This window comes from Hydractinia symbiolongicarpus, chromosome 8, assembly GCF_029227915.1.
Source record: "Hydractinia symbiolongicarpus strain clone_291-10 chromosome 8, HSymV2.1, whole genome shotgun sequence".
NCBI classification, from domain to species: Eukaryota; Metazoa; Cnidaria; class Hydrozoa; order Anthoathecata; family Hydractiniidae; genus Hydractinia; species Hydractinia symbiolongicarpus.
In genome coordinates this window covers 25306703-25329324 of record NC_079882.1, presented here as the reverse complement: position 1 = coordinate 25329324, position 22622 = coordinate 25306703, and the positions used below count along the sequence as shown (strand labels likewise).

General features: G+C 32.7%; 3 protein-coding genes and 1 long non-coding RNA gene across 5 annotated transcripts; 1 reads left to right on the top strand and 3 right to left on the bottom strand.

Moving 5' to 3' along the window:
* Positions 1-552: 552 nt before the first annotated feature.
* LOC130655548 (uncharacterized) lies at positions 553-9223 on the bottom strand. The gene is made up of 17 exons (XM_057458324.1): positions 9051-9223; positions 8886-8922; positions 8666-8803; positions 7148-7317; positions 6892-7021; positions 6363-6659; positions 6101-6288; positions 5887-6010; positions 5545-5772; positions 5204-5466; positions 4204-4301; positions 3966-4122; positions 3816-3885; positions 3414-3688; positions 2692-2863; positions 1963-2097; positions 553-876 (listed from the first exon to the last, which is right to left on the bottom strand). The coding sequence occupies exons 1-17, from the start codon at positions 9075-9077 to the stop codon at positions 665-667; spliced, it is 2721 nt and encodes a 906-aa protein (XP_057314307.1). The 5' UTR covers positions 9078-9223; the 3' UTR covers positions 553-664.
* Positions 7506-8209, top strand: LOC130655550 (DNA ligase 1-like). Its single transcript, XM_057458326.1, has one exon. It carries the CDS (start codon positions 7628-7630, stop codon positions 7901-7903), a length of 276 nt encoding a protein of 91 aa, XP_057314309.1. The 5' UTR covers positions 7506-7627; the 3' UTR covers positions 7904-8209.
* Positions 9224-11286: 2063 nt separating the features above from the next.
* On the bottom strand, positions 11287-12308 carry LOC130655552 (uncharacterized). The gene is made up of 2 exons (XR_008984682.1): positions 11810-12308; positions 11287-11407 (listed from the first exon to the last, which is right to left on the bottom strand). It is a non-coding gene; the product is annotated as an uncharacterized LOC130655552 (long non-coding RNA).
* A 703-nt stretch (positions 12309-13011) lies between these two features.
* On the bottom strand, positions 13012-22009 carry LOC130654692 (eyes absent homolog 2-like). 2 transcript variants are annotated; one of them, XM_057457308.1, is made up of 13 exons: positions 21883-22009; positions 19439-19494; positions 18430-19310; positions 17919-18016; positions 17554-17727; positions 17082-17165; positions 16922-17011; positions 16611-16693; positions 16376-16536; positions 16096-16210; positions 15501-15622; positions 14727-14827; positions 13012-14655 (listed from the first exon to the last, which is right to left on the bottom strand). In XM_057457308.1, exons 1-13 carry the CDS (start codon positions 21964-21966, stop codon positions 14575-14577), a joined length of 2130 nt encoding a protein of 709 aa, XP_057313291.1. In that variant the 5' UTR covers positions 21967-22009; the 3' UTR covers positions 13012-14574. The 2 variants fall into 2 exon arrangements, with proteins under 2 accessions (XP_057313291.1, XP_057313292.1); XM_057457309.1 differs by having other exon boundaries at positions 16611-16669.
* Between the last annotated feature and the right edge of the window lie 613 nt (positions 22010-22622).

Here is a 22622-nt window from a genome sequence, read left to right as displayed (position 1 = left end):
ACAAATCTACAACCATCCACATAATCTTTGAGACAAACTAGAAATTCTATCAAAAAACCAGAAATGGCCGTTGACGCAAATGTCCATTTTTCAAACTGACACGGTTTAAACATGTAAAAAGCTATAACTAGCCTATAGCAGCACTGTAAGGCTTCGTTCTAGTGAACTTTTCTTAAGTCGAAGCTAAAGCTAAAGTTCCGTGAGCCTGCAGGCAGTACGTGGAGTTTGAGAAGACTTGTGGTGCGAGTTTGTGAAATTTTTTTTGTCAAAAATCGAAAATTCTCAATATTTATGTGGGTGATTGTAGCTTCTTAAAAATTCTAGGTACTAGCGAAACCAACTGTACATAAACAATAATGCAAAATGAATAACCAGGTTTTTGTACCTTGTGCAACAAAGTAGTCTGGTGTAACACTCAAAAACTAATAATTTCCGTAACGCTACACTAGACTGATATCCTGCCGTGCTACACTATTCTCGGTACTAAAAACGGCTACAAAAAAAGGAGCCCATATTAAAGTTCTATTGGCTAAAACCGTAGAACAATAAGTGTGAGTTATTTACAAATGTGTTCAAAGAAATTTCAACAAAAAATAACATTACCACACGTGTTCGGCACAAATCAACGATGAATAGCCGGTTAATTAATTACATGTTCCAAATTTTAGACAGTGGAAGATTTTGATGGCATCACTCTGATAGCTCTCGAAATAATTTTCTTGCCTCTTTTCCATTTTGTGACGGTACTCATTCTATTTAATGCATTTTCTTTTTGCAGGTCGTGAAACATGATTTCTTGGTAACGAATATCTTTCTTCAAAATCTCCTCTGTCATGGTTTTCTGTTTAAACCAGGCATCGATACCAAATGAATAACCTATCGTATTGTCAGTTGTTAGACACGTGTACTCGTTTTATTTTCAACCTTAAACATTCTTACCCCAATGGCTATAAACTTTTGGAGGTGAATTTCCAACCTTTATTTATTAGGTCCCTCGAATATTTTTATTAGCCTGGTGGCTTGCACTAATATCAAATTAGTTAAAAAGAGCTCGTGGAAAAATCCACTTGGCAAGAAGGACAAAAGAAAAAATAGGTGTTAAGAATTTTGATGACATCAGCAATGAATCATTGTAACACAAGATATTTTTTTTAACAATTTGTTTACTCATCTCTATTGTGTAGAGGTTGAAGCGCAGACCAAGAAAATGTACTTGAACATGTGCTTTTGACAAACCGTTAAAAAGTTATTGAAGTTTAAAAGGCTTTTTTGATGACATCAACAACCCGCCTCTTCCAAAACGGGTGGGTTGACCAAACTTTAGGAAATTGGTCTTATTTTAGTTTTTCGTTACCCACGCAGGAGATAAAGTCAGTATTTTCTACTAGTTGTCAAGTTATTTGGCCTCCAACTTAAATTTGCACTGTAATGGTTCACCAACTTTAATAATATCATTGACGACAATTACGCAATGTTTAAATATGCGATAAACAAATTAGACTTATTTTTCGCATCTGGGCATTTTGCAGGGAAAAGAAACATCTTCTTTGGAAAGCCGAATTATGACCTAGTACAGTATTTTCAGTACAAAACAAAACTTTTCGTATTAACATAAGAGATCCGTCACTACTAGTAAAAATCCTTTGTGATTGATTTTCAACGTCTAAAAAATATATACCTTAACGGAATTTAATTTCAAGATTTAATCAAATTTTTGAAAATGTTAGATTTCGCGAGAATTTAATTTCGTAAATGGTGATAGATGCAATCAAAGCAATTCGCGAAACAAACAAAAATTTGCGAAATCGCAAAATTTAATTCTCGCAAAAATTTATTCCATTTTCCCAACCCCCGGCTATTAATTTTGTAAAAACATTTTCCATCCACCGTTTATTCTAACCCGCTTTTTTTTAGAAAGCAAAGAGTAAGAAAAAAGTTTTAAAAGAATTCAGCTGTGTTTACCTTTTTTCCAAAAAAATCTTTTGAGTTCAGACTCATGATTAGCGCTTGTGTCTTTGATCATCTTCATTGTCTGCAAACAGAACTTTTGCATCATACCGGACAAGTCGTTTTCAAGCAACTCACGATGCTCTTGACCTATGGAAAAAGTCCGAAATTGTTTCAACAAGTAATTTTCTGTGTGTGGTTTACGAAAGGTTAGGCGAGTCTGTAGGAATAATTACAATGTTCAATTCGAACAAATTTTTCTGCGCTACGTACCTTTTAAATAATTTTAAAATTTATCTCCGATTGTTCATTTCTCTGTTCTTAGCAGCTGGTTATTTTTGATAAGAAACTTTTCCTACATGTTCTTACAAATGAAAGAAAATAACGAAAAAGAGATACCTTATCAAGGAAAAATTCATTGAGGAATGTAACGAGAATGAATGATTTCCCCACTGACTATACCTTATTCTCTGACAAAAATTGTGGAAGGAAAGGGGGAGGGGACAACATTTAAAATATGGTTCCAGATCGTCAATCATCGTCGTTGCCATTTTTGTCCTTCTATAGCAAACATTTCTAAATTCATTTATAACAAAAAAGTAACCATGGTTTCACCGGCCTTGACTTTTCCTAATGATTAAACTAATTAGTATAACAAAAAATTTAAAAAAAGGCAGGGAAAATTTTTGGCGGGAAAATTGACGAAAGTATTCCCGAGTTAAGATACATAAAATGGCTACTCACTAAATGGAACAATTTTTCTTCGGCGCATTTTCAAGTAACCATATGAGTATGTTAATCCGAAAATGGAGAGAACGATAAGTGCTACCAAACCATAATAAACGAAATCTTTGAATATTTTAGAATTTGGATCCACGATACCAGTGGTGAGGTTAGATGGTGGTTTGGATTTTACCTAAATATTGAAAGTAATTCCTCGAAATCTTGTTTTAAGTGCAGAAATATGCTGGCACGTTTGAAAGCGCCCCTTGTGCCCAGAGTTTGTTTCCTGATGTTAAAGCCGCTAGCGCGTCAAAAAGGCAAGAACCCATGGGGACGAGGTTGTATTCTTTAATCATCAATAACATTTGGTGTTTTCATTCTTCTTTTGTGCTATGAACATTTCTCGATGTCCCTTTTCCTTAAAACAGTAATGGATGCAAACTTTAATTAAATAATTTCTGCGATGTTGACCTTTTGCGAAAGTTTTTCCGTGAAATTTGTTCCAGATATCGTCTTACGCGAAAGTTTTTGCCCGCAAAAGTTTCTGCCCTTAGAGTAGATGGGGAAAAAAGAGGTAAAAGGTGACAAGAGAATACAAAAAATTGCATGCATTGTTTCTTTTTTATCTCGAATATAGTCTAAATTTAACCTGTGCTTACTAGCAACATATTTAGAACTGGTTTCGCCTGACTTCACTGTACTCTGGAGAAACCTGCAATTACTTATTAAAATTAAAAACGTACCGTTAATTTACCCTCCGTTCGGTTGGCTACCAATTCCTTCATTTCGCTCTCGTGTGCTTTTACATATGTCCGAATATCTGGTTCTAATTTGATCATTTCTGCAGAGAGTATGACACCCCACCCTGAAGCTTCTGGAATAATCTTGGACAGTTTTAGATTTCGCTTGCCCATTTCGTCAGCTTTATCAGCAGCTACCAAGGAATCTATTAAAATTCCATCAATCTTTCTAGCCACGATATCATCAAATAACTCGGATGTGTTCAAATAATTTTTTCCTAAAAAAAATTGAAGCTCAATTTACAACCTCTTTAAAAAATACCTTAAAAGCCCCGAGAAGTAGGTTGCTCTATTTCTAAACAGTACGAACGATTAAGTTCACACTGTGATTTTAATGATACCCACCTGTCGTATTCATTTTAGCGTTTCTTCGGACACCCAGGTTGTATTCGAACGACCCTGCAAGAGCACCCACCTAAGAAATTTTGAAAAAAAACAAATCAGCAAATAACCATGCAGCGTTTTTCATAACACACAATGAAGAGTTTTTATTACCACGCTCCCGTAAATCTTTGGATCACTTTCCAGGTTGATCGTTGTCAAGGAGGTTGTTATGGCGCCGATAACAATACCGTTGATGATGGGTCCCATCAGCATCCAAACAATCGCAACTGACTGTGCCATACAACTTCGTGGGGTTTTGTCACCGTACCTGAATAATTATAGTCATCAGCAAACAAATTTTTTACTGATATTAAATAAGAATCTATGACTAGTAGGGAGTAACACTTACCCAATCGTTGTCATGCTAACAAAGGCCCAGTATGTACCGTGGTAGATGCCTCTGATAAAGCTTTCGTTTGGAAAATCCTCCGCGTTACTCTCACAATCCTGCACATGAATCAGAACAACTCTCATACATTAGATAAAATATTAACATCAAGAATTTTAAAGTAAGAAAAATTTTTATTCTTCTTTTTTATTGTGATCATCTAAAAATATCATATCGCTGTTGTTATCTATTTTACAGGCTTACAAATCTGTTGATTTAAGTTCGTAAATTTCATCGAAATTGAAATTTAGCAGTGCCAGTGGATAAAATTATTTAAGTAGATTAAAATATATGCTCCTGTGTATAAAAAAGGGTATTGAAATCACTGCTGATTTCGCGGGCAAAGATTGATTTTTCATTTCGTAAAATATTTATAGAAAGTACGACGCTTATTAGTATATTTTGGGCAAAATTTTCCTGAAATCAAGAATACCAATACACCTTTCCCGAATTTCATAAATTATAATAATTATGACTTCATCCAAAATTTTATGATGGTTCTATTCTCTTTAAATAAGAATAGTCAGATAGAATATTAAATATGAAAAAATGTAGTGTTTAGAGCAATATAATATTCTGGTTGGATTTTATTTAGATTTGAGGAAAATAATTACTTTGAAAAACGAGGCTATTCTTAGAAAACTCGGCTATATAAAGGGTTTGACCGTAACTTTCAGCTCGGAATTGAGGCACTTAACGAACAGAAACATCTACGAAATTAGGTAATTTGTTCTATATTTTGCTAAGGAACTTAGGGAAAAGAATCATTTTTAGTATCGACCGCTTTCATTGAGTTTGGCATAATTAGGAAATTCGGGAAAGGTCTATTGACTTGAAAAATTTTGTCTTAATTATGTTGTGTAGAAGGTCTTTACTACAAAAATATCAGAACATGCACCAACAATGAGTTTGTTTTAAAAAGATCGTATTAAATAGTGAGGAAAAATGTTAGAAGATGTACCAATAACCAGACAACAATTCCTGCCACCATGGATAAAACTATGATGATAATAACAGCTGGCCAACAACTAAACAAAGAAGACATAATGGCGGCAGTTTTATCCAGTTCACCCATCGGGTCGCGCACTATAAATGCTGACCCAGGACTGTTAATAATTGAAACAAATTTGTAACTGGATTGGAAATTCTCGATCTCTGAACGACCAAACATGGCGACGTGAAAGTGAACGTTGTTTCCTACTTTTTCTTTCAAATCTTTCTCATCTAAAACACAAGAATATAAATAAATATTATTGGTTTTTTGTTAAGTGGTATCAACACAAATATTTTTTGGTACTTCACCTTTTCTTTTCGGGTTTTTACCATCTTTGGTCCTGTCCCAATAGAGCGTGGACGGTGTCTGAGAGTTGTGGCGTCTAAGACCATGGCACCCTGCGCATAGTTGGTTGACCATTTTGTTTAAGTAATCGGGAAAGATACCAATGGTATCATTCTCATCCTGATTTTTGTAAACGTAAGGCTTGTTAGAAAACCATGCTGTATAGATAGAAATCGGACATGTGCATGTTTCTAAAGACAATGTAAAAAATAATTGCTTGTCTTTGAAAACAAAATCTCTGCGAGGAAGTGCAAATATGTCATAACGTTAATCGTTTTCCTAGTAAACTTTGAGATTTTACGAACCGACATAAACAGGTCTACTTCGCTCTCCTTCTCCAATTTTTGTCAAGCCAGCTATTTCCACTGTTAACTCCATTGATGGTTCCAAGTTTTCTTTTAATACAACTTCAAATGTGAATTGGTCAACCTTAACAATAATAATAATAAAAAACGAAATTATTTGTTTGTTTGTTTTGAAAAATATTTTTTATGTTAGTGCTCTTTTCTACATACTTACTTTTATAAATTTCATGTCAGGATATTCAATTCTAATTTTTCCATTTCTTGATACACCGTAGTAAATCTTGTATCCACTAAGTCGACCGTTAATTTTCTCCTCAGGAATAGGATCCCATCGAACCAGCGCCTCTAATGGTCGGGTTGGAGTAAGTTCCCAGTAAATTATTTTAGGTCCAACAGACGGTACTATATATATAAAAAAATAATACAATAATGCAACAACAGTTTTATGGATGATTTATTTTTGTCACGTGACCTACCTCCTTCTGCCGTATCAATAACGCACCAGGCTTTTGGTCCACTCCCCACTCGCGTTTGTGCTGCAAGATATATTTCATACTTAGTGTATTGCTTCAGTTCATCTAGCACACCCGTTCGAGCTGATGCTGAAAATGTAATATTGTTAAGCTCTGTCCCGGAGTTGTACACCCTATACCAAGCTATGTATCCTTTTGCATCACCATTCCACGCTGTGCTGTTATAAATAAGCCACGATAAGCTAATCGTTGATGGATTTTCAGACACGCAGGTGAATTTCTCCGGTTTAGATTCAGGAACTAAAGATGATATGAAGAATAAAAACAATTGAGACGTCACAAAGTAACAACTTTTGCCCTAGGTCGTATAAAAATTAAAAGTCTGAGTTGAATGATTTCTAAAATATAATAGAATCAAGGATAATTTGATCGAGATAAATTTAGTCTATGATAAAAAGGTAAAATCTTCGGTTGAAGGATCCGTATTCTTTCCTCCAAGGTGACAGAGAGACAACAACTTAAAATAATATACCTCCTTCCAACGTTTTCTCGTCGAAAAATTGAGACGCAATTCCATTTCCTTGACGGTGAAAAGCCACCACTCGGATTGTGTAAGTTGTATGTGGCATCAAGTTAACCAATATTAACGATCTGTTCCAATGCTAAAAACATAATCATGAAAGAGAAAAATTTCTCAGGTGAAAATTTTGTTCATGAATTTATTCCGCTTCCATGAAAAGAATTATCGAATTAGAAACTTTAGGAAAATTTGAAAAAAATAACTATACCATTGTTGTCAATCTCTGCCATGTATCACCCGGGTCAAGAACGCGCTTGTAGAATGCTGTGTATCCAACAATAGTCAAGTTTGGTGAGGTAAAATTAACTGGAGTCCATGTAACCTTGATTTCCGACTTTGACAAAGCTGTTGCTGACACATTTAACGGTGGAGGAGGAACTGTAAAAAAAGTCAATTTAAATAAAATAATTCAATAGTCATTTTTATTATCTATATCGTGAAATGTTTTTATTGTAATTTTTTTCTAATGGCATCTCTGGACGACTATACATTTTAAAAACAGTAGTCAACCCATAAATTTTTACTGAATTTTGCGTAACTTATAATTTGAAAACATAGTAGTTAATTTTGGAGAGTTCATAGGAAATAAAAGTATATAAGGAGAAAACGATATAAAAGAAGAAGAAGATGTAAAAAATGATGTAGAAGAAAAAAAAGATGCAATAGAACAGTATAAAAGAAGAAGACAATGAAACAACAGACAAAGTTGAAGAAGAAGATGCAACAGAAGAAGTTGAAAGAGAAGAAGATGCAACAGAAGAAGTTGAAAGAGAAGAAGATGCAACAGAAGAAGTTGAAAGAGAAGAAGATGCAACAGAAGAAGTTGAAAGAGAAGAAGATGGAACAGAAGAAGTTGAAAGAGAAGAAGATGCAACAGAAGAAGTTAAAAGAGAAGAAGATGCAACAGAAGAAGTTGAAAGAGAAGAAGATGCAACAGAAGAAGTTGAAAGAGAAGAAGATGTAACAGAAGAAGTTGAAAGAGAAGAAGATGCAACAGAAGAAGTAATATATTTCTGAAATAGAAAATATAATGCAAATGATATTGATTGTTAATTTTTTTTAAGGCTCGACTGTGAGTGACGTTAGGTCAAATTTGGGGAATGACGGAATAAGATGCAAAATACAAATGTTAAATGCAAAAATTAAAGTTTAGTAGCAAACCATGTTACTGGATTGTTTAACTGGCCTTTTCAAAAGTTGGTTTTTAAGATACTCTGTTATACCAAGAAATATTTCTTCTTGTCGTCAGAAAGAAAAGAAAAGGCCTTGGGACGAGGTTGTCTTTTTGATTTTGAATTCTTTTAACTTTTAGCATGCATTCTGATTAAAAAAAACGAATTTTATAATTTCCTGGGATTTCCCGCCATTTTATTGCCAATACATAACAGTAAATGTATATAATGCAGACCAAGGTTGTTATATTATCGGAATCAGAATATTCCATTTTGCAGATCACGTGTATGGCGTCATTAGTGGCACTGATGACGTCATTCTTCCATTTTTTTTAATGTGTTTGTATGAAGTCGTTCTACTAACGCTACATCATTACAGCAAGCTTCAACTTAAATAGCATTTTAATTTTAGGAATTATTAACCTCGGATGTTTTATTTTTTCGCAATTTACAGAATGTAATATCCTTAGCGACATTTCGCGAAAATAGTCAAAAATACCAAAAAATTTACTTTATAAGATTTCATTAAAAACTGTTAGAGATCTATATCTTACCGTCTGGACTGTGTATGCTGTACGGTACAACGGGCATAGATGAGATGGCACCAATATCCTCGATAGCATTTTGCAGAATAACAATCTCATCGCTTGATACATAATCGTATATTACGGTGAAGTTCGCGACGATGCCTCCTAAATGAAAAAGTAATAAAAAAAATTCGCGACCAACTCATGTGACTATATATTTTTCAAAATATTACGAAACAATTCTTACCATTGCAGACAGACACAAAACTGACCACATGCAGAATCTAAAACAAAAGTTAGTAAGGAAATGACGTCAGCATTTTTTTGTCAGCAAAAATATAACATAAAGGATACGATTTCCTAACTAAATTTCCCGCCAAGATTTTGGTAAAGTAAAAAGAAAATAACTTACGTAAATAAAGAACTGTGCACAGATCATTACGTTTTCTTGATTCTGTTTTGGTGTAATTTTTCAGAAGGGAGAAAACTCGACGAGATAGAGACCTTGTGAATTTAAATTTTATTTTTAACTTGGAGAAAATTTAATATTCTCATGAAGCATTGTTACAAAATGAGGAAAATTATATTGGAATTGAAACGATAAATAAAATATTAAAAAGCGAAATGTAGCGAACAGGGGGGTTCGTTTTAAAAATTACTTTTCTACGACTACAGCTGTAGAAAATGTATCACGTCCTTCAAATAAGTTGATTGGACGACAGAAAATACTTAAAATATATTTGCGAAATTTTTTTACGATACATATAAAATTCTCCTCTTCCGTCTTTTTATTTTTTATTTTATTACAACCGGTATACCTCCATCCATTATTTCGCTGAGTTTCATTTTATTCAATAATTTATCTTTTACGAAGGTACGGTCAAAAATTCTATATTCGTGTTTATCGTTTCATTTTGTGTTGAATGTTATTATTGTTTGCGTTTCCAAGTGAACAGATTCAATACAGGATTGAAATGGGTCGTCTTTTATTGAATAGGGTATTTTCACTTACACCAAACTCTTGTACGTGCTTAATATTTTTCGCACGATATTTTGTTTTCGCTTACTCTTCAAGGTAGCTTTATAAAAGTGTGAATTTACTATTTTAGTGTATTTACTGTTTTTTTGCCGATATAATATTACGGGTATAAAACTTACAGCGCTTTTTATCTCGCCCAACCCAACTGATATAGATAGCAGCCCTTGTCACCTAGATTGCATGTATCCAACATTTTTAAACGATAAATTGAATAGGCGAGGTAAAATCTTAATTACATGCAGATCTATATACAGGCATAATATCATTTTCGTCCCCAGAGCTCTTTTTAATAAACCTCTTGGTTAATCTTAAAGAGCTCTGGGAGCGAGAATGATATAATAGCGTATTTCTTTTCTTTATATATTTTTTTCAAAATGGGCACCATTAAAAGGGCAGTGCTAAATAAGTTCTAAATTTGGAAAACAAATAATATCAAAAGATCTATAGTAACTTCGTACCAAGGACTTTCTCCTCTTTTTGACACAACGGCGGCCTAGTAAAGCTTAATTTATATTCAACAGCAACATAAAATGGAACAGAACAAGAAAAATTTAGATTTGATTGACTATTTGCAAATTATTCTTTTGTTTATAAGTTTTTTTCCGTTCATGCCTGCAAGAAAGGTTGAAATGATTTCAATTTTCAGTTTAGACTGAAACAGTTTTGAGCGGAAAAGTTCTTTGACCAATTAGACTCCAGAAACCACAACAGTCTGTTCCGTTCCATTTCGTTTTTGGGTGGAAATTCACCTTTAAGAAGTTATATCTAGGAACATGGATTTCATTAGCGTTTGTTGATCTGTATAAAGGAACCTTATAAAATTGCTGTTTTAATAGACGCCTGCCCTAATTAGAATCTGGACATCTCATAAAAGTGAATGTTTGGCAGTTTTTTTCAGATTTACCAGCCAAAATTCACCTTTTTTAACTCTCTCCCACAAAAATCAAATATTCTGATGCTGAAGGCTGACCTTGTTTAGCAGATAGCTGCAGGCATCTTCGTCCTTAGGGTTTGTTACCTGATGTCAAGCCGCTAGCGGTTAGAAAAGGCAAAAACCGATAAAGACGAGGTTGTACAAACTCGTTCCCAGCGCCTTACATTTCAAGTCTCAGATTGATTAATTTTCAAAAAACTGGAGAGACTTTTAATTGGGTTAGATAAAATTTCCGCCTGTACAAAAAAGCGTGCAGTCTATTTCCCATAGAACGTTTCATCCTCATAGAGCAAAAATAGAAAAACACAATCTTAATCTCATAATCCTTTTTGTAATGTAATTTTACCGCCCATGATTACGTCACGTCATTTAGCAACCTCATCCCAATGTCTCTTCTACGCCTATGCTATTCTGGACGGATCGGCTCGTAATATTACGAAGTCATCCCGTCAGATTATCATAGACGTAGAAGACGCTTTGAGGCGAGGTTGATGGTTTTCAGTTATGTATGTAGATTTTCAGTTCGTTAATTAATCTTTCTCGAAATAATTTGAGAAAGTTAAGAAACATTTCATCTCCACCGAATTTGTACGAGTATTTGAGGAAAAGGCCACACACACTCAAGTTAAAAACGAAGTTTTATCATTAACAGTTACCGGGAAGATAAAAGCAACATTATTTACTATTATAAGTTTTATTTTGATGATAAAATTTATTTATTTATTCATTTTCTTTTTTTTCTGTACTCCATGCAAATTTCTAAGACTTGTCTACATGTACGTTGGATTGGATGTTCCTAAAATTAAGAAGAAAAAAAGAAATATTAAATTTTGTAAAACTTCACGGTTATTCTATGGGTGCGTCTAAAATTCAGAGACTGGATATCCTCATGTCCGTACCTTTTTGCCTCTTTCTTATCTGCGTTTTTCCACAGTTAGTTATGAATTTAGATTTTTCCACAATAGGGAAGCATATGATCAGATTATGGATTGCAATAAATTTTTTATAAAATTAAAACAAATTATCCTATTATAAACAGACACATGAATTTTAAAGAGGGAAAGAGGAAAAACTGTTCAAAAATATTTTTCTTAGAAATCTAGACTGACATTGCTTTTTATTTAGCTACGAATAAATTCAGGCTTATAAACTAGGTTCTTATAAAAAACGTATTCTTTAAAAATTTAAAAATACGAACCTGGCCGTAACTCCTTTTTCCGATTCTTGTAAAATCTCCAATGCCAGCTCCTGTAAAGGCGTAAGATAGTTGCAATATGGCAAAAATAAGTAAGGCTACTTTCATATATGTCGCTCCTCTCATCTTTTCAAACACGCTTTAGAAATCACGTCTTCAACAGCTTTAATTTCACTGTAGAATGTTTTCTAACTCAATATCTTCTATACACTGCAGAGTGTTGAAAACATTCGCAACAACAAGGAAGTGAGGTCCTTTGTTGATATATTTTTCATGGAAAATTAGATTAAAACTGATGACGTCATATCCAGTCACGCGTTACAAATTCACATGTTTTTTTGTTCACGTACCAAAACATTTTTTACCCACAACAACCTATCACGTATTCTTTCTTTTTTGTTTTGTTGTCATTTTGATTAAAATCTTTTATTTGTATGTTTAATTTAAACTCAATGGGGGTCGATTGAAATCCAGCGGGGTGAAGTAACATACCGCAGAGACTTTTTTTAACATACCATGGGGCAATACATACTTTTAATTGTAAGGGTTTAACTAACTTTCTGTTAGAAAGAATGCACATGTTTTTTTATACAAAACCTGTTTATAACAGACTCGATACTACGAGCTATATTATTTTAAGAAAAACTAGATTTGTTTTTATATATAGATTATAAACTGTCTAATACCGCAATTTTCTTACGACGCATGTTAACATGTACGGAGAATTTCAGTTGTTCACTACTTGTTTGTGAGATCGCACAAATTTTTAAAAATATAACACTGGAAGGCTCAATATTAATGTTTGATAAATTACCTCTTTGTTCTTAAGAAACCACAGAAGAAACTTTTGATACTAAAATCATGAAATAATTAAGAAACCTAGGCTTTACTGAATTATTGAAATCGTTTACCCAGTGTAGCCTTCTCAGTTTCTATTAGTGCTGCTATCAACGAAGGTGCTGCAAAGAGGCAAATACGGAAATCGCTTAAGTATACAACAGCCTAAGATATCAATCCTATTATCATGCTGAACGCTAAGCAGGAAGGCTAAATCACACTTTTATAGTCTTTGGTATGACTCGACTAGGGTTTGAACCTAAGACCACCTGCACTGTAAGCGAACGCTCTACCACTAGGCTATCAGGCAACTAGGATATTTGTTGATTTACATTAAAATAACGTCTCGAACGAAACAAACAAATAAATTACCTAACATTTACATATATTTTCTCTTTTTATAAAGCTCCTATGCTTATAAAAAAATATTCTTACAGTTAGAAATCATTCGAATATAAAAAAGTAAAAAGTAGAACGAGTTACTTCTCATCAGAAACGAAAAATATATCGAAGTACTAAATATAATACCATATACATATAATATATATATTGTATATTATTGTACCTAAAAAACGTTCTTCATTATCTTGTTATTTATCAATTATTATCACTGTGGGTGAATTTAACCTGGCGATGACAAAAAAATCAACATTTTAAACATCCAGGCTGTCCACTTAATGTTAACTCTTTATTTTTCCTATATTTTATCTACATGTCAGGAATTCTAGTTATTTTAACTAGAATTCCTGACATGTAGATAAATGTAGATTTAAATATGATAGCCTTCAGAAGGTAATTAATACCTCTAACAATATTTTAAAATCATTGTTGTTGATTTGACTAGTTATATATGCGATGGTAAAAGAAGTTGAAAGTTTCTTTGACCACAACACTTGATTTAAAAGCAAGGCTTATGGATATTGAATATTTGTATAGTACTTTTTGTCGTTTGCAGTTATATTTAGGCGTCAATATGACATCCCTGAAGATTTAAGAAGTTTTCATTGCTCGTAAAGATTTTTCCTGCCAAAAGACTTTTGTGTAAGTCACTGAAGTAAAAAATCAATAGCTCGTTTTGTAGACCCTTTAACAATGTTGAAAATTTCCGACAATTCTTCACTTTCCTGACAGAGTGGATACCTCTGTCAAGTGTTACTCTTAGCTACAACATTATTCTTGAAAATCTCCACCAATCAATACTGGCCTCTAGTTCAAATTTACGAAGCTTTTACCTAAGGTTTCAACTTTCCTTCAATTTTCACTAAAGCACGTTACTAAAATAAACTTCGGAGGAAAGAAAAACTGTTTTTTACTCATCCAAGGAACAACCTAATAACCTAGATACGGATAATGCTTCTCTAATATAGTAAAATGTTTAAAATTTTCAGAACAGCTCATTTATGACATTCGTTCAACTCGTTCTACATTCGCAAAAGAGATATTAAAAAAATATACAGTAATCTATCTTTATAAAAATGCGTATCTGATATAAAAGTTCCATATAATTCATATATCTGTAATAAAAAAAAAATTTTTAAATTATCCTTTAGACACAATTGTGTATATGTTTCCATGATAACATGAAAAACATTCGTATGATTAATAAACAAAAAAATAAACAAACAAACAAATCAAAAAATTTATAATATAATCATTATCTCCAATATACAAAATATACTATTTACTATTTCAATGTCATGTCGAATAAGAAGCAATAATAAGAGCAGGATGAAGTACTTTATAAACTCTCTATAAGATGTTAAAAACTAAAGAATACAGATTCTCAAACTAAAATTATTATCATAGAGTAAAAAAACAACTCGTCTATCATTTTTAAAATAATATATTCTTGTCTTCACAAGGAAACCAAAGCGGTGCCACCTGAAATTGCTGATCAACATAATGAACCAATAACAATCTTCATTGTTTTATCATAAGTGACCTAATTCTAAAGCTTGTTGCAAATTTATTAAATCTCCGTGGTTTGTTATCCTCCAAAACGGGAAGCCAAGCTAAAAACATTTTCTGTATTTTTAGACAGACAGAAAGACAGATAGATGTGAGAAAAGAAACTAAAAATCACCTGCTTGCTTGATACTTCTTCCTCCCTTCCATTCCCAACGACAACATAGGTACACTTTCGACCAAATCTACTTTGCACACGTTGAAAGCACGATTCTTTTCCTACAGAATTGCAAGAGAATAAATGCAACAGAAATCCTGCTACTAGATGTCTTAACTTCGTACAGCTAGGTGCTTCATACAAGAACGGGCTTTTAGTTTGTTTTTTTGCGAAGCCCTATTTCCTGTTGTTCCTTCTTGTTACTAATCTGCCTTCCGGATGTTACAAAACCCCACCCCGAAATGTTAGTAAACCGCCCCAAAAATGTTACTTAAGCACTCACAAATGTTACAAAACCACCCACAAAATGTTATCAAACCGCCCCACAAATGTTACTAAACTGCCCCACAAATGCTACTAAACCACCCAACAAATGCTACTAAACCGCCCACAAATGCTACTAAACCACCCAACAAATGCTACTAAACCGCCCCACAAATGCTACTAAACCGCCCCACAAATGTTACTTAACCACCCCACAAATGCTACTAAACCGCCCCACAAATATTACTAAATCACCCCACAAATGTTACTTAACCACCCCACAAATACTACTTAATCACCCCACAAATTTTACTAAACCACCTCACTGATCTTAACAGTCCACTATATTACTAACATTTTAGTAAATCGCCCCTTGTTCAGCATTGTATTCCAATTTCTCTATTATTGAGACCACCTAAACACACCAAATTTTCATTGCATGTTTCTCTAAGATAAATAAAAGGTTCTTACCAACTTTTGCAGCTGAATAAATATTTTCGATGGGAAATAAGCTACCAAGACCATACAGCATGCTCTTCGCAAGCGTAGGAATTAGATGACTTGATGAGACCAAAATATTCACGCAGTTACTTCTAAAAGTTAAAAAAACTTACTATTAATTAACACCATCTTACAATTTTTAAACTATAAAATATAAAAAAGGATGCCACGTGTTTTCAAAAATTCTCAATTTAGAAAGTCTTTCGTAAATCTCCTCTAAAAGAAGCATTTTTAGGACTAAAATTTAATTTTGCAGAGCTATTTTAAGATTAATACTTGAAACACAGTAGTCAAGCTTGTTTAATCTTTTAGGTTGCATCCATTATACTTTATAAAAAATAACATTAGTTTTCTCTTCTCTCAGGGTATTAGTTTAAAAATCTTTCTTTTTCTTGATTTCCTTAAAAAAATAGAAATATCTCCTGAAATCGGAGTGTAATTTTTTAGCAAATTACATTGATTTATTTAAAAATAGTTGAAAATTCTCCTCAAAAGTCCTTAAATCTTTACAAATTTGCCCCTAAAAAAATGGCAACCCTAACAATAGGAGAGAATATCTCAATACCGTCGATTAATAGCACTTAAACACTTGTTAGCCAACGTGTGCCATGAATCAGAAAGTTGTTCCAGCTCAACCTGCAGTGAAATCCATTGGTCTTTTTTGCTGGTTCCAAGAAATTCTAAAAAATATAAATCATGTTAAAAATAAATTCAATAAAAATATCAGAGTGTTAACAAATTGACACTGGTGGTAACATTTCTCGAAATAGCCTGTTGTACCCTGCTACAATTAGTTTACCAAGAGCACAGCATTATGTGCACTAACAAAACAAAAAACATTGTACCATCAACATTGCTGCGATACAAGCTGTACAGTTCCTTCACACGTCGATATCTGAAAGCTAGTTTGCGCATCCAATCAACACCCCGCCTACCAGCAGCGGGAAAGTGTAACATGTTAGAAGAAGAGCCACTATTAAAACCATCAGACTCAAAGTTGTAGTCGCTGAAAAAGTAAAGGTTTGTGATGCAAGAAATAATAACAAGGATTATTAAATTGGTGGAGAAAAGTTAACGTACCTCAAATCTTGTCCGTTGTCATCAGCAGAAACATCATCGATGTGAATTTGGATATACTCCTGAGCAGAAGTATATATCATGTACTAACAGAAATGTTAATGTTAAAATGACGACATCATTATTAAGAACAACGACCACAACAGAGAAATGGCAACAAGGCAAAAAAGGCAACAGCAATGCTAAAAACAACGACTATAACGGACAAAACGGCAACATAAATGCCGACAAGTAAAAACAACGGCATCAATGCTAAAAACGACCACAATGTAACAAAAATGATAATGCCATAAATAATGACGAGTAAAAATAACCTCTAAATCAGAGAAAAACAAATGTGATGCAGCTATATGGTAAACAAGTTCTTCGATTCGCAAACCTAGTGAAGCGGTGGAAGGGACATCCTAAAAAAAAATATTAACTTAAAAAAATATACATAAAAAGTTTAGAATGTAAAATTAATAAACAGAATACCTTTCCAAATTTGGAAGCATACTCTCCAGTGATCAAAGAATGAAAAATTATAATTGTCTCGTCTAAATCCCAAATGAAGATTCTCTAAAATTAACAAGAAAGTCATTTTAATAGATCAATTTTTCTTTATTTTAAGCTACTGAGATTTTTGTGAAACTTGTTTTTGCGATTGATTTTGCCAATCGTATTCTTGCAATTTGCTCTAAATAATGCAATTTTGCGAAACTAAATTTTGCGAAAAGGGTTGAAAATAACTTTTGCCAATCGCATTCTTGCAATTTTCTCTAAATAATGCAATTTTGCGAAACTAAATTTTGCGAATAAGGTCCAAAATAACAAAAAAAAGTCCCATAAAATTAAGTGTTAAATATTTTTTTCTTAGGCACCAAATCAAAAAGAGGGAATATAAGAAAACAGATAAAATAATGCTGTCAAACAATCCAAGTGATACTATTGAGATTTGAACTCTTACTTCTAGACCATGATCAGGTTCAAGTTGTAAAGACTTTTTGGACTTTGTAGTAACTTTCTTCACATTTTGTGGTAATTTATGTTTTCTGCGTCCATACTTTTCAGGATTATCGTACGAAATATTTTGTTGTTGTTGATTTATATCACAGTAAACATTATTATAAGCAGAGTCATTCTGAAAAAAAAAGAATAATAAATCATCACCATTAGACAAATAGTTTTTAACAGATGGAGAGGTTTTGGCATGGAAGTATGACTAGATAAAAGTGAGTAACAACTGCTAGCAGATTAAAAAAAAAGCCTTTTGCATTCATGTATAGAAAAAATTGGAAGAAAAATTCATTTAAACTTTACGATGATGCATACTTGGTAATTCAGTCGTGCATCAAAACCAGAATTTTGATTTGATGGCATTGCATTAGCTGAAGAACCCATCAACGGAATTGTTGGGGAAAATGGCGAAGCTAAAAGAAGTTAAATTACACTTCCCAATACATACAAATTAAAAATAATTCACACAGATTTTATTTGGGGGAAGCTAAATAATTTAACCTCTACTTTGGAGATGATTGCAAAAAAAACCTGCCAATATCAACAGCTATTAATGGTAGATCACCAGAGTGAACTATAACAACAAATTCCCTGAACAAACTGAAACTATATTTTGAAAACTCAATCAATAAACCAATTTGATTGTTGCACATTGCATTAAAAAACCAGATGTGGTACAGAATGCACATGTATATAAATATATCCGGGAAATTTGTAAATCAAGTGAATTCCTGTGGATTTTTACTTGGATTGACAACTAGTATGGAACTGAAGTATATAAATAAATTACATGAATTATAGCCCTCAATAAAATATATGCACTTACTTGGAGAATGTAATCCAACTGGAATTGATTCAGTTGTGTTTGCACTTTGTGTATTGTTCCCACTACTGTGTAACATTGGTGATTGGTTATAATTTGACACATTGTTATCAGGTTCTGTTACGGTAGAGCCTAACAAAGGCGAGTTAACAACACCTGTTTGAAATAAACTATTGTTTCCATAAGGAGGATAAATTTGAGTTGAACTTTGAGATTGTGTATATGGTGGCAACTTGCTGTTGTTGAACAAACTTGCAGGATATAAATAGTTGTTGTTTACAGTGTCTGATGTAGTAAGTTTCGAATTGAAATATGGTACATTAAAAGCAGAAGAATAACTGTTTGAACCTAACGTTGAAAAAGAACTTGTTGTTAATGTCTGAAACCCAGCAGAGAATTGTTGAAAAGATGATTTCGAACCAATAATGTTTTGTGGAGGTGCAAATCCAGATATATTGTTGGGAATAAATGGGTAACTAGATGTTGATACAGAATTTTTTGTTAGGAGACTACTAAAATCAGATGCCTGTCCAGTAAAATATTTATTGTCAAAATACTTCCCAGTATTATCAATGTATTTTCCTGCATTGTCAAAGTATGCTCGACTGGCTGAAAAATTTTGCAACAAGCTACTTGCGTTATGGTATTGTTTTGTTAAACTGCTACATGGATCAAATGCATCCAGTGAATAGCTGTGCTGTCCGCCGTTGATAAAAGATGGTAATACTATTGAACTGCTAGTTGTTACTGCCATATTTGGAGCTGTGTTTAGTCCACCGATCAGTCCTTTTACATTAGTTTCGTGATATCCTGCACTGTTTTCTGAGCCGCTCTTTTTAGGTGAAATGCTTTGAGATATAGATTCACTTGAAGAAGATTTATGACTAAAATAGAGATAAACTTTGCATTAGGTTATAGGATTTTAGTTGGTTTAAATATTACACACACTCAATTGGATATGTAGGCGAGGCTTATAAAAAGTAAACAAAAACAAATCATTGAAAAACCTTACTATGCATTGGTAAATACATCATCAATACTCTCACTGTCAAGCCGAGAATGCTTTTCCTACAATATATAACACATTTAAAATCCAAGTAACTTTTTATAGCACTAAATGTCCCCTTTTTTCCACACTATTTTGTAGGGAATCTAGAAAATTTAGCAACAGTGTTTGGTTTTCAGAAATTGCTACTGTGAATTTGATTTGTGTCAGCAAAATAATAGTTGCAACACCAAAAAAAAAAATCAAAGCCTTTTTTTCACTATATAAAACGTACCTTTCTGTTAAAAGACATGGCAGTTGTTTAGCAATGTTGTATATAAAAAAGGTAGTTAAGAACACATTTCCAATTTTAGGGAGTATATCATCCTGGACCTCTTTATGATACCACATACAATGATAGATTTGCGTTTCTATTTTTTTAGTTTCACTTAGTAATAGTGGTATAACCTATCCAGGGATGATGAGAAGAAAAGTAAGGATATTAAGGAGATTTAAGGAGACAAATTGACATTTTTTAAGGATATTTTGCTACGAACGAGAATAAAAAAATAAAAAAATAAGGATAATTAAGGAGAAAACCAATTTTAGTTCTCTATCTTTAATGTTACATCATACTATGTTCTATGATACATATTATAGAAATACAAGAAATAAAAGACCCTGGGAACGAGTTTGGATTAAACTTCGTTTATGTAGGCGATTTGTGCAACGCTGAAACAGATTTGTGTCTAGTGAATGTTGAGATAGTATGGCAGACAAAATTATTGAAATCCCTGGTTACCTTCCACATCTAATCTAACAACTCCTAGAAAAGAAGCAGCAGGAAACCTTTAAATTAAATATTACTAGTTATTTAAAATTGTGGAGAATCCACTTAAATTTATTCTGCTTTTTATCAGAAAAGGTTTGTGAATAATTCATTAAAAAGGAGGCTAAAAAACATTTTAACTAAGCAGAATCCTCTGGAGTTTTTCCGCTCCAAAACTTATCGCGAAATGATTTGTTGTGAATTTCATTTGAAAGACATAAACAATAAATTAAAACTTTTAAACGAAATGGACCACAACAACAACCACATTAATTAATTCGTCACATTAAATTTAAATTAGCATGTGCAATAAAATTCTGAACTAAATGAAATCATTTATTTTATCACATGATTTGTTTTAGCTAACCAAAATCATCAACAAAACGTTTATAAAAACAGAACCTTTTTATAGGGGATACATTATAGACGCTTTTAAAGCAAATTGTGAAAAATATAATCCACTCTGCCTGTTACAGACACACAGACACACACACACACTTAGCGTATTATTATATAGATACATATTATATGCCCTAAACGATAGAAAATATAGGATTTCAGGTAACAGAGAATATGTCTTATTTTACTGGTAATGAACAATCCATGAACACATTTCCAAAAAAGTTACGATAAAAAAAATAATAAATAGGGAGAAATTAAGGAGAATAGCTAAAATTTCAATTTTTTTAAGTATATTTAAGTACTTTTAAGGAGATTTTCTTTTTCTAAGGTTATTTAAGGAGGAGTGGTCACTCTGCTATCTAATATATCTTCAGACAAACCCAGTGAGTGTATTCCATTCAACAACATACATTGCTGGGTAGTTTTTTCATGTTGGCAACTTTATTGGCATTGCCTTGTTGACATATGACAGAAATTACGACAGCATTGCCAAATTTGCTGATACATGAATTAAATTTTTCCTACTGTAGTCCGTAAAGCACAAACAGGGCTTTAAAAATTAGATACACGCTCGTAAGTGTGCACCTAAACTTTGCTCAAGGTGCATGGAAATCTGTGACGGTAAAAATAAAAGTGAATTTTACAAAGTTCAATGGTTAAATCAGATTTCTATTTATTCATGATCCTGTATCTTTTCTTGTCTTCTCATCATTGATAAACCAGATATAAACTTCCACTGAAATGTGCGTAATTCCCATTTTCAAAAGGGATTGTATGTAAACAACATGTAAACTCAAGGGCAGGCACCAGACTATGAAAAAGCCTATAACGTGAAGTCAATAACTTGAAAAAAATTCCTTGGTCAATTTACCCTAGACAAAAAATTGTGAAACTGTTTCCTTATCTTGTGCTTATATCATTAATCAAAATTTAATTCATATATTCCTATATTCGTTTTATTACAGACAAAAATTAATACAACTGATATTGAGGCGTACGGTGAGGTGCACGAATTGCGTACACGCGTGTGCACACAAGGTTTTAATGTGCATAAATCAATCTACGAGGTACATAAAAAGACGTGTAACAAGTTTTGAAAAATGCACAAAACAATTTTAGATACCTAACCTTTTCGTTTGAAAACTTCAGGCAAATGCCTATACTAATTATGTTAGAATTTAGTACAACACCTATGATTGAACCCCTGGCTACCAGATTATTAGAAGAATACACTATTTACCCTTGGAGTGAGAAGTTCATCATCATCTTCTTCCCCATCATCTTCTGCATGTAAAGATGTTCTTTCAACTTCTGTCATTGTCATGTTTATTTTTCTATTTTATAAGCACTACAAGATATGCAAAATATAAATATTTGTAAACCCTTATTATTTGATGATATAAAGATTTAAAACTTGGTTTATCCCAGTATGACTATATTTAAATCAATTGCAATCCATTTAAATGCACACCACAAAAAAAATTATTTTCAGAAAACTGTTTAAACAATGATTACAAAATAAAACAATAAAACAATAAAAAGATAGTTAAATAATGCAGACCTTGATAATATTTTATACAATGTATCTAACATGTCTATTTCTGAGGTGAATTTGGATAACAGTAATTATGAGGCAATGCAGTAACAATAATTAAAAAAAGTAATAATAATAGAAATACCTTGATAAATTTGTTATGCAAGCAACTAAGAAAATAACCCGGCTTAGTACCATTATTGACCAAAATGTTGTTTGTATCATATAATGTTTCCTTAACGTTTTTAAGCTCGGACAAGAAGAAAGAAATTTTAAAAACTTTTTTAAAAATGGCCAGACCAGACCTGGAAAATCAGAAAGTCAGACTATTTAGTCTAGTTAGCTCAAAATAAGAAATAATGCAATTCTCAGGCATTTTAATCTCTATTTTTGGCACCCTATTTAGATATCCACAAAATAGCCCCTGGCAAGTATCATTCTGTCAT

Bases quoted from the DNA above. Each gene is read 5' to 3' on its own strand.
- LOC130654692 (XM_057457308.1), bottom strand. From the start codon at position 21,966: ATGACAATGACAGAAGTTGAAAGAACATCTTTACATGCAGAAGATGAT. The intron at 17,728-17,918 runs GTATGCATCATC...TTTTTTTTTCAG, and splicing joins ATGCACGACTGAATTACCAA to AATGACTCTGCTTATAATAA. The intron at 14,828-15,500 runs GTAAGAACCTTT...GCAATTCTGTAG, and splicing joins TTATTCAGCTGCAAAAGTTG to GAAAAGAATCGTGCTTTCAA.
- LOC130655550 (XM_057458326.1), top strand. From the start codon at position 7,628: ATGAAACAACAGACAAAGTTGAAGAAGAAGATGCAACAGAAGAAGTTG.
- LOC130655548 (XM_057458324.1), bottom strand. From the start codon at position 9,077: ATGATCTGTGCACAGTTCTTTATTTAC. The intron at 7,318-8,665 runs GTAAGATATAGA...CTTTTTTTACAG, and splicing joins CAGCATACACAGTCCAGACG to TTCCTCCTCCACCGTTAAAT. The intron at 2,098-2,691 runs GTGAGTAGCCAT...CTTTTTCCATAG, and splicing joins AAGAAAAATTGTTCCATTTA to GTCAAGAGCATCGTGAGTTG.